This window comes from Triticum dicoccoides, chromosome 2B (assembly GCF_002162155.2).
Source record: "Triticum dicoccoides isolate Atlit2015 ecotype Zavitan chromosome 2B, WEW_v2.0, whole genome shotgun sequence".
NCBI lineage: Eukaryota > Viridiplantae > Streptophyta > Magnoliopsida > Poales > Poaceae > Triticum > Triticum dicoccoides.
This window is the reverse complement of record NC_041383.1, coordinates 788,547,302-788,559,105: the sequence shown is the minus strand read 5'-3', so window position 1 is coordinate 788,559,105 and position 11,804 is coordinate 788,547,302. Positions and strand designations below refer to the sequence as shown.

General features: G+C 43.2%; 1 protein-coding gene across 4 annotated transcripts; it reads right to left on the bottom strand.

Moving 5' to 3' along the window:
- Positions 1-671: 671 nt before the first annotated feature.
- LOC119366328 (pentatricopeptide repeat-containing protein At1g18485-like) lies at positions 672-7,456 on the bottom strand. 4 transcript variants are annotated; one of them, XM_037632050.1, is made up of 5 exons: positions 4,788-7,456; positions 3,378-3,689; positions 3,001-3,302; positions 2,686-2,775; positions 672-1,663 (listed from the first exon to the last, which is right to left on the bottom strand). In XM_037632050.1, exon 1 carries the CDS (start codon positions 7,446-7,448, stop codon positions 5,082-5,084), a length of 2,367 nt encoding a protein of 788 aa, XP_037487947.1. In that variant the 5' UTR covers positions 7,449-7,456; the 3' UTR covers positions 672-1,663; positions 2,686-2,775; positions 3,001-3,302; positions 3,378-3,689; positions 4,788-5,081. The 4 variants fall into 4 exon arrangements, with proteins under 4 accessions (XP_037487947.1, XP_037487946.1, XP_037487948.1 ...); XM_037632049.1 differs by lacking the exon at positions 672-1,663 and having other exon boundaries at positions 1,670-2,775; XM_037632051.1 differs by lacking the exon at positions 672-1,663 and having other exon boundaries at positions 1,670-2,775; positions 3,378-3,685.
- Between the last annotated feature and the right edge of the window lie 4,348 nt (positions 7,457-11,804).

Here is an 11,804-nt window from a genome sequence, read left to right as displayed (position 1 = left end):
AGGAGGCCGCGCCGGCGCCGCTTCCCGGCGTCAAGTGGCTGGAGGGGGACGTCCTGGCCAACTTTCTGGAGTTTCTCCGAGAGGACGAGCCGGTCGTGCACTACGGTAGCACCAACAGCAGCAGCGGAAGCAACGGCGACGACTCCATGGATGAGGAGGACGACGAGGAGGAGGAGATGGCGTTTCTGCTGCAGCACATCACGAGCCTCCCGGCGGTCATGGCGCGCGCGGCGGCGGCCACCTCGGTGCAAGATTAATCGCGACGTACGGCCTGGTTCGGATCAAGATATATGCTAGCTGCTAGCTGTTTGGCTACTTGGTTTCCCGCTTTCATGTTTTTGTTCTGGACAAACGTCTTTGAAGATGAAAACGGATGTACTGTTATCACTTTTGATCATGAGCACTGTTTTTGATCATGTTGGATCAGGGCCAAGTCTCGTTCGTTAGCCAAGTACTCTCAATCTTTAGATCGGGGCCGCCATGTTTGGCTCGAACAACCCCACGATTCTTTCTGTATTCCAAACTCTGTGATCTTTGAGCAATAAAGACTTGGCTTCCCTCAAAAAGAAAAAAAAAACTATTCGGGATTGCTTCTTTGTATGATGACAAACTCGGGATTACCACGGTGGGATATGAAGAGCTATACGCTGCGTCACAAATATACATTATCACTTTTGAGATAGAATAGAATAGAAAAAAAAATTATCATTAGTTCCCCACATTTCACAGTTTAAAAATGGTTCGGACGGTACACGTGGTATCTAGATGAAAGTTTCAACTTGATGAAGTTCATGTTTTTTTGGGGCAGAGCTAATTCTTGCATTGCTCAAAATTAAGTGTTATAATCTCGTCCAGCAATTTCCATAACATCATCTGGGCCGAACCATAACCAAACAGCTGTTCGGTCATGCATGCAACCTAAAAATTGCCTGTGCTCCGACGAATACGAGTAATGCAAGAATCGCATCCCCAAACTGATATTGATCTCTCTGATAATAAAAGCATACTCTGGCCTGTTCTCCTCTCTGCTTTTGATCATAGCAAACTCGAAATTCACATAGCAACGGCCTCCTTGCAGTACGACTCAATATCAATATGCTGATTGCACAACTGGAGGGCCTTCTTTCATTGACATGAGTTCAGCTTCAAGTACTTCTGACCAATTGTAAAGATGACGACAAGAACTGAAGATTAGAGCCACCATCGTCCCTAAAACATACCTCACCCAGCAGTACATCCAATAAATGATACAACACCGTCATCTCGACTTGCCCACCATGTTGCTGACTTGGACGCGGTGGGATGGACAATCAATCCTCACACGTTGACTTGGAAAGCGAAAATAAGGTGCATCTTGAAAGATGATCGGACGAATGTGCTTCAGTGCCTCAGAGTTCCTTTAACACTTGACAGCATTTCACACTTCACCCCATCACTGAACACAACGGTGATCATCCATCCAATCCCTGGTCCCATAACCACGTAGTCACCAGATGTAAGAAAATAATCAATCTTACCGATTCTACGGTCCAAGCTTTGACAAGATGCTCTGTGCATGGCCGCTGTATGTAAACTCAGATTCTTCTTGGTCCTCACTGTAACTCATTCCAGTGTATGACTTCAGAGTCTGAGTCAGTCACAAAGAAATAACTGCTTACAAACCCTGCAACACAACACTTTGTCATTTTCATGTGATACGAAACGACCGATATTGTTAATAATAATTAGATTAAATTCATTCCCACATTTTTGTAATAAGCTGTGCTATGTGATAATGTGATAAACTAAAGAACAGTCTTTGGACAGCAGGTTAACGTTTGGACCAATGTGTATGGCCAGCACGCTTGAGTGCTAATGCCAAAGGAGAATTCCCTGATGCAGTACCACTAACCGCCAAAGGAGATTTGCCCAGACAGGATTGAAGCTAAACCTAAAGCCGAAGGAGATGTGCCAAGATATCAATCTATGGCTAAAGCCAATGCCAAAGGAGAATTGTCCAGGGAGCAAAAAAAAAATTGAGAGGAATAGCATCTATTCCATTAAACCTGGTGCACCATATCAGTGTTCGCCAGGACCCAAACAAATTCAGGGGCATCCAAGCCCAGACGGAGAAGGGCGCATCAGCCGACAGGCCAAACTATGCCAAGGCATGAGCTACTTTATTACAATCACGTTTACAGTACTTGAAATCATAGGATTCGAGAGATGCATGGCATAAGCTCCTTGCTTCCCTGAAGAGAACGCCAAGCTCAGCAGCAGCATAGTCGCGGCCCTTCAGCGCCGAAACCATTGTCTGGCAATCCGACTCGAGGAAAATGCGTTGAGCACCCAGATCAGCGGCTCACCGGACTATTGGAAGGAACAGCATATGTAACGAAGGATATCAGAAGAACTGTAGGTACTTTTGTCAAAGGAGATTTGCTGGACTATAGGTCAGTTCTGGCAAAAGGAGATTTGCCCAAAATATCGGTAGGTTTTGCCAAAGGAGATTTCCCAGAAAAACTACAGGACAGTCACTGTCTAAAATGTTCAGTGCCAAGGGAGGTTCCAGAAGAACTACAGAATAGTCACTGTGTTAAATGTTCAGCACCAAAAGAGATTTGCCCTAAAACTAGGAATGGCTTGTTACAGGAGATAATTTCCAGAGGAAAGTTCAACTGAAATATGTTCGCTTTCGATGATCACCAGACATGAGTAGTCATCAGAGAATATGCCACCACCCGAAGATCAACATTCATCAAGAAAGCAACCAACAACTGTTCAGATAAGCTGATCCTGCAACCATATCAGAAGAATGTTAACCCAACTGTTCGTCTTCTTAATAGAACACCATTCAAGTTGAGAATTAGACTAATGTGTTTCCATAGTTTCATTAAACATGGTTATAAGTTAAAACAGTTACTTAATTAAAAAGCACGGTGAAAAGAAACTGAAAGGATCAGGATCATTTTATTTGCTAGAACATTCTAGCATACAATAGTAGGGAGTAGAGACACTTACGAATCTAACAAGATAAAAGCAGATCGAGTTGCATACTTTTCAAAGATTTGCCGCATTCGCCAATGCGAATAATCATGCAAAGGCATTCATATACTTCATACTATAAACAGCTGCCTGATGATTTATTCAAACAAGGCGTCCAAGAAACTCTAAATTGCAAAAGAGGATGCTGATTGGACCTGAAATGAGAAGAATTACTCGAGTCTGGAGTATTTATCCTATATAGATCCCTATCGAATGGAACTCCACTCATCCATTCCCACTCTTTCAATTAGAGATTGCTTCAAACTCCTTGGCAATATCTGGAAATTAACAGAAACAAGACAAAGATGACTCTCCACTCATCCATTCCCACTCTTTCAATTAGAGTTTGTTACCTTGAGATGTCTCCCTATCAAGCGCCTGAGCTGCCATGTCCGTATCATCTGTTACTGCACCCTGCAGGATCTGTCAGGCTGTCATTCTTTGCTTTGTTCCATGATCATTTCTCGCCTTCCCCGTGGCTATCACTGGGTGGAAGCTGTGTGATTGGCAACATCTTCAACACGTTCAGACCCAAGCTACAACCGGAGTAAACTAAAAATACATGTGAGTGACTGTTGGTTAAACCCATGCCTTTATAATCCTAATGACCATGTATGCCGGGAGCCTGAGTGCAATTTCCTCTGAAGAGAAATAATCAGTTCTACCTACCACATAGAATAAAGTTATCAGCAGAACTTTAGAAGGTTTCTAGCACATTCATACAATAATTGGACGCTTAGTACAGCTCACTTTTGTGCACCAAGTAAAGTACGACTCGTTTTATGCATAATATTAGACGGCAGTGAAAGAGGCGCATGGCTGATCCTGGCATATCTCAAACCCATGCAAAGTTTAATAAAGAAGGGCTTCTCACACAAGTATATAAGCACTTAATATTTTTATTTCAATCGCAAAGGAATCATTCAACGATCACTCAAATAGGTGGCGTCCAGATTTTTAGAAATATAATGAAAAACTACTAGCTGCTGACAATAACATACAAGAAAACATTTAATGAAAAACACATGCTTGACTCCCAACTCCCAGGACAACGAAGGCAGAACCATGTTCATCATCTGCAAACGAATAAGCCAGTCATGACAGCAAAGTCCCAACCTTTCCTATTCGATGCATATAGTAACATGACCGTTCATCGTCTCTTGTGAGACAGATCTCAAATATTCTAACAATAATATCGGTTTTGTAAAGCTTTTTCCAGTTGATGCTTCAGTTACACGCAGAAGAAACAATCTGATGAGCAATTGAGATATTAAAAAAATATTATATATCTCTAAAATATTCAAAATCTTAATATTTGAAGCAATCTTAACTGAGACTCGAAATCATTTAGCTCAAGATCAAATAACCCAGTATGAAGTTTCAGCAACTTTAGTGCAGCATTTCAATAATTCAGTAAATATGATCGAGAGTTAAATTACTTATTTAATATAGTAAGTTCCCCAAATCTACTTCCAATGAAGCATTTACAATAAGCAGAGTTGAGGATTAGCACATCAGTATTATCTTCTTGCTAATTAGGATTATCTCAGCCTCTACCTCATCTGTTCTATTAGCACATCAGGATTATCTTCTTGCTTATCCCCATCCTTTACTATTCAAAGCTGAGGAACTGGCAAAAGTTACGTCACTATGCAGAGAATACATTGGGTATGCCAATGACTGCATGGACACAAACAGCTGGACAGAACTTCAGAAATGCTCAAAGTTATTTATATAGAGACAAATTGTCTAAGAATTATTACCTTCTCTTCCATTACTAGGCTAAACTCCATTAGCAAAGATATGTAGACCGCAGTAGTGCCAATTAATATTGCTCATCTTTATGTGATTCTTGTCAGGTCATACAGTGCAGCCATCGACGACTACGGTCTTCTAAAAGTCATTGCACTCCTCATCGCATTCCTTCACTATTACAGTGACAATACTTATCAGATTTGGTGAACATGCAATATTATAGTGCTATATACAATTCATTCCTAGTGGAAGACTCCGTAGTCCGTACCACCATATAAGTTCACCATCTGTTATATTGCCAGTCAATTTAAACTTATCGCGGCAGAGCTACCATTCCCCACAAGAAAAGCTTGTAGCTTGTTGCCACTCTGTACCCAGCTATAGGCTGGATTTTTCTGTACCTTCCTGGATTTCATTAATTTCCTGATCTTGTTTGCTTCATTCCACCTACCAGCCTCAGCGTACATGTTTATCAGCAGTGTGTAGTAACCCGAATGCTCTGGCTTCAACTCAAACAAATGTTCTGCTGCATATTGTGCTACTTCAATGTTTCCATGTATTCGGCAAGCCCCAAGCAGTGCTCCCCACACATCGGAATTGGCATGGAAAGGCATGTCTAGGATTAGTTCAACAGATTCAGTCAATTGTCCAGTACGCCCAAGAAGATCAACCATGCAAGCATAATGCATTTGTTGTGGCTCTAAATTTTGGGCACGCATTTGACTGAAGTACTGTTTTCCTTTCTCAACAAGCCCACCATGGCTGCATGCCGACAGCACTGCGATGTAAGACACATGATCATAGTCAACACCATCATCCTTCATCAGATCAAACAAATGGAAAGCAACATCAATTTGGCCGTGCATTCCATGCCCCATGATCATGGTATTCCATGAAGCAACATCCTTCTCTGTAATCCTATTGAAGATCTTTGTTGCAGTATCAAGCATTCCACCTTTAGTATATAAACCTAGCAGTGAATTGGCCAGAAAGGGATGATTACTTTGTAATCTCCTTATTAAAACACCATGAATTTCTTTCCCTTGTTTAAATGCACATAAATTGGTACATGCAGTCAGAGCACCCATGAAAGAAATAGCATCATACTCGATTCCCGCAGACCTTATCTCCTTAAATAGATTAAGAGATTCAAAACTCCATGGACTCTGAGAATAACCCAGAAGCAACGCGTTGTATGACACATCATCCTTCTCTGACAAGTCAAAAATATTTTGCGCCAAGCTCAGCTGCCCGCACTTCGCGTACATATCAATCAAAGCATTCGATATGAATAAGTCAAATACTAATCCTGTACGGATCGACCATGCATGGATCTGTTTCCCTATCTTTAGAGAGGACATCCTTGAGCAAGCTGGAAGTACATTCACCAGGGTTATTGAATTTGGCCGTTCCCCATCCTTTTGCATCTTGATAACAAGATGGAATGCCTCAGTCTCAGCTCCATTTTGCACAAGGTTAGCGATCATTGCATTCCATGACACCACATTGGGTACCTCGATCTTTTCAAAGACAGTGCAGGCTTTCTCTAGAGAACCAAGTTTGGCATACATATCCACAAGTGAATTGGCAACAAAAATATCTGAGTCCATTGCTCTCTTTATACTATACGCATGTACCTCCCTCCCCAGATCAAAATAACCAAGCTCAACCAAAGCAGGTAGCAGACTTGATAATGTGATAGACCCTGGCATGACTCCGCGCTCTGACATTTCCCTAAACATGGCCAGCACATCTCCATAAAGCCCTGAATTAAGAAAACAACCTATGGCAGAATTCCAAGATACCTCGTTTCTCTCTGGCATTACTTCAAACACCTGCATCGACGCCTCCACTTGACAAAATTTCCCGTACATATCAACCAATGCATTTCCAAGATTGAGCATGGAGTCCAGCCCGGTCTTCAGCGCCAGTCCATGCACAGCCAACCCAAACCCCTGCTCCTGCTCCACGCCACAGGCAGGCAGAACCGAGACCAAGCTTGCCACGCTCACAGGGACCCCGCTCCCCATCATACTGACCAATGCCTTCCTTGCGTCATCGAACATCCTGTTGGCCAAGAACGCCGAGACGAGGGAGTTCCAGGAGACGACGTCCCGGGCGGGCATTTCATCGAACGCCCTGCGCGCGTCACGGGCGGAGCCACAGGCGGCATAGAAGGAGACGAGCGTGTTGCCCGCGAAGACGTCGGCGAGGTGGCCGCTCCGGAGCGCGGCTGCGTGGAGCTCGAGGCCCTTGGCCGCGTGCGCGGCATCGGCGGCCGCGGCCGCGGCGGCGTGGAGGGCGAAGGGGAAGGTGCGGTCGTCCGGGCGGACGGCGGAGCGGAGCATGAGGTTGTAGACGCGCAGGGCCTCGGCGGGGAGGGAGGCCGAGGAGAGCGCGCGGGAGAGCGAGTTCCAGAGGAAGGCGGAGCGGAGGCGGAGCGGGTGGTGGAGGAGGAGGCGGTGGGAGGAGGGCAGGTCGGCGGCCGCGGCGTAGGAGAGGATGAACGCGCCCGCGAGGGGCAGGGACGCGGCCAGCGCGCCGGATGTCAGGGCGGCCGCGTGCGCGCGGCGGAGGAGGTTGCCGGCGGCGCCGCATTGGTGGAGGTGGAGGACGTGCGCGTGCAGGGACGCCGCTGTGGAGCGCTCGGCGGGAGCGCGCTGCTGCATGGCACAGGGGTTGGGGATTGGCTCCTCTGTTTCGGAGATTCAAATAAGAAATGGAGCATTTTTGTGATTTATATCCAAGTCTACCAAAGTACTCCCTCCATATGGACCATTTTGATGATTTATCTCATCGGAGGGAGTATAAGATGTCTTCAATATTTTAATATGGACTACATAATACATGCAGACTGAAATGAGTGAACAAACAAATTAAAGTGTGTATATATACATTCAATTTAGGAAAAAAATAGAACATCTAATATTTGTGAACGGAGCGAATATTGGTAACGTAAATATAGTGCATATATAGATTTGTAGAATAAAATGGCAGCAATAGGCACCCTCGTGTTAGAATTTTTTTTCGATCGAAGGGGCCACACGGCCCCCATTTTCGAGTTGTTTACAAGGCATCAAACCAACATTACATCACTGATCTAGAAGTCACACCAGGATGTTCCAGCTTATCAAGCCTAATCATCACACCACTTATATATATCACCACATCAGGATGCTTCAATCTATCCAAAACTACCTATGAAAGGGCCTAGTGCTACGCTAGCTACAAAGGTATCAACAGACTAAAGGACGATAACCAAATTAACATAAAGGCTTTGAAGCCAGCAAGCATTTCCAGCAGCTAGCTTCACAAAATCCTTCTCACATGTGGCACCAAACCATGCCCTCCACTGAAGATATCACGAGTCACCAGAGCCACTTACAAAGAAGACTAACATTTTTAACATCTAGATTAGTAACCCCCAGTCCTCCCTGGTCCCTAGGTTGGCACACATCATTCCAGTTGACCAAGTGGTACTTCCGCACTCCCTCCCTTTCTTGCCAAACCAAACGAGCTCGGAAAAAATCAAAATGTTTACCCACACCTTTAGGCAATCTAAAGAAGGAAAGCATGTGACTATGGGACACTACTCAAGCAAGTCTCAGTTCGAATGTGTCTCTCTCCCATAGGAAGCAAGCTCCCTTGTCAGGTAGCTGCTTTCTTCTCACATTTCTCCTCGACAGGTTTCCAATCGCTATTACTAAGTTTCTTGTAGTGCAGAGGCATACCCAGGTAGCGAAAAGGAAAGGTTCCAATTATGAAAGTAAAGATCTGAGCATATTCCTTCTGTCTTACTTCCGCCTCACCAAAGCAGTAAACCTCACTTTTTTAAAAAATAATTTTTAGACCAGTCAAGTGCTCAAAGACACAAAGAATTATTTTAAGATTCCTGGCTCCTTCCAAGTCGTCCTCGAAAACAAAAAATCGTGTCGTCAGCATATTGTAAAACAGAAAGGACACCTTCATAAATCTGAGGGGCTAGACCTTTTATAAACCCTTGCTCGTGAGCCCTTCCAACCAGGGTCACCAGGACATCAGCAGCTATATTAAACAACAAGGGGGAGAAGGGATCCCCCTACCTTAGACCTTTTTTAGTAGTAATATAGTTACCCATCATATCATTTAAAGTAATAGCCACTTTCCCATCAACAATGGCTGACTTGGTCCACTGAATAAACTTTTCAGGGAACCCTTTCATCTCTAACACAAAAAGCATAAAGTCCCAGTTAAATTTATCGTAAGCTTTCTCAAAATCGACTTTACAAAGCACACCAGAGAGCTTGTTTCTATGAAGATAGTGCATGGTCTCATGCAACATTACTACATTATCCAACAAATAACGCCCTTTAATAAACGTTGTTTGGATCTTAGACACTACCTTGTCAGCAACTAACATAGCTCTAGTGTTCAAAACCTTGGTAAAAATCTTAAAAGGAACATTAAGCATACAAATAGGTCTATACAATCAATGTAACAACACCATAATTTAGCCTAGAGAAGTCCAATTTGCCATCAAAAGAATCATTAAACAACTGAAGTAGATCAGAACAAATTAAATCCCAAAATTACTTGGTAAAATTCAATGGGCATTCCATCGGGGCCAGCCGCTCGGTTACATTTCATAGAGAAGACAGCAAGCTTGATCTCTTCCAAGGAGAATCTAGCAGTCAACATTTTCTTATCTTTAATGTCCAAACAAGTAGGAATAGGAATATTTAGGGAGATAGGTAAAAGGTCTACAGGACCAAAAAGCTCTTTATAGAACTTGGTAGCATAGTCCAATAGTTCCTTATCACCCTGGATAACAAACCCCATCCTGCACAAAACGAAAGATCTTGTTCTTTCTTTTCCTACCGCTCGCCTTAATCATAAAATATCTAGTGATGTTATTCCCTTCCCTGATATCTCTCTCTTTAGAGCGCTGATACCATTTGATTTCCTCCTCTCTTAAAATCTTATTCAAACTACACTGAAGGTCTTTTCTAAGTTCATAGTCAGCTACTGATAACCCAGTTAGCTCACATCATCTATCAAGATCATCTAGTTGGGAACTTAGAGTGTTCCTTTTTTTTCCTATAAGCCCCCTCCACATTGAGATTCCAGCCTTTCAGGCATCTTCTCAAATTCCTCATCTTCTGCATCCAAATGGCCAAATTATCCTTGCCATTCACATTAGTATGCCAAATTTTATTAACTACAGCAACAAGATCATCTTTGATAAACCAACATAATTCAAAGCGAAATGGTTTATTAGCTGTAACGGTTTTAACCCCGTTATGCATAAGCAAGGTTGCATGGTCAGAGACACCTCTAACCAGTGTCCTGACAATAACTAGTGGAAATTTTAACTCCCAAGCGGGGCTAACTAAGATCCTATCCAACTTAACAAAAAGGGGATCAATCTGGTTATTCGACCAAGTAAAATTTTGCCCAGAAAGCTCAAGCTCCTTCAGGCCCCAATGCTCAATAATAGAATTGAAAAAAAAGACCATTTAGGAAGCTTCTTGGCCTTGTTCCTATCCTTACTCCTCCTAATGATATTAAAATCACCGCCTACAAGTATCTACTTCAAATAAATCTTCTCTAACCCCCATAAGCAAGCCACCTGAAGCACCAACAGATGGCTGCCAAAGCCAAATAAAGGTGAAATGGCAGCTAACCCCAGCCAGCTAGGTGTCAGCGAACGCGCTCTTTTTTGTCTCTTGAATACAAACAAATTCTAGCTTATGCTTTGAGATAGTTTCTGCAAGAAATCTTCTCTTTTCAGGTTCCCCTAATCCTCTAGCATTCCAAAAAATATCAGCCATAAAAAAAGTTTATATATAATAAGGTATCATTACCAACACTACATCGAAACTTTGGTTTAACACTGAACGCACCAGTGCAAACCTTTCTTTTAGGTTTAAACAGAGAAGATAACATCAATATTTCCTCTCTTAGATCCTCATCCTCTTTGAAATCAGAATCAGAATCAGAAGCTAAGTTCTTAATAGCATCAGGGTCGAAACTATCCAGTTTTGACTCAGTATCATTATATTTTCTATTCTCTTTCCTTAATCTAGCAGTAAACAAATCACTTCTAGACTTTTCTAATTCCTTAATCATAGAAATAGATCGCTCTATTTCCTCAGGACTCCTACCTAAGCTAACACCAACAGAACTAGTAATATGTGAAATAAAGCTAGGTACAGTATTGAAAACAATGGGCACTGTGGTCTCACCTGGGGTTATCTCGAGGTTTTTCTTTCTTGCTGCTACCTCTTGAGCATGCGTTGGTTTTTCCTTGAAGAGGAAAGGGTGATGCAGCAAAGTAGCATAAGTATTTCCCTCAGTTTTGAGAACCAAGGTATCAATCCAGTAGGAGACGACACACAAGTCACCTAGTACCCGCACAAACAATCAAGAACCTTGCAACCAACGCGATAAAGGGGTTGTCAATCCCTTCACGGCCAATCACAAAAGTGAGATCTGATAAAGATAGTAAAGTAAATATTTTTCGTATTTTTGTTGTATAGATTGGAAAGTAAAGATTGCAATAAAAAAGAACGGCGATAGAAATTGGCAAGTTGATTCAATATAATGGAAAAGAGACACAGGGGCCATAGGTTTCACTAGTGGCTTCTTTCAAGATAGCATGTATTACGTGTTGGGGAACGTAGCAGAAATTCAAACTTTTCCTACGTGTCACCAAGATCTATCTATGGAGAAACCAACAACGAGGGGAAGGAGAGTGCATCTACATACCCTTGTAGATCGCTAAGCGGAAGCGTTCAAGAGAACGGGGTTGAAGGAGTCGTACTCGTCGTGATCCAAATCACCGGAGATCCTAGTGCCGAACGGACGGCACCTCCGCGTTCAACACACGTACAGCCCGGTGACGTCTCCCATGCCTTGATCCAGCAAGGTGAGAGGGAGAGGTTGAGGAAGACTCCATCCAGCAGCAGCACAACGGCGTGGTGGTGATGGAGGAGCGTGGTAGTCCAGCAGGGCTTCGCCAAGCACCGCGAGATATGAGGAGAAAG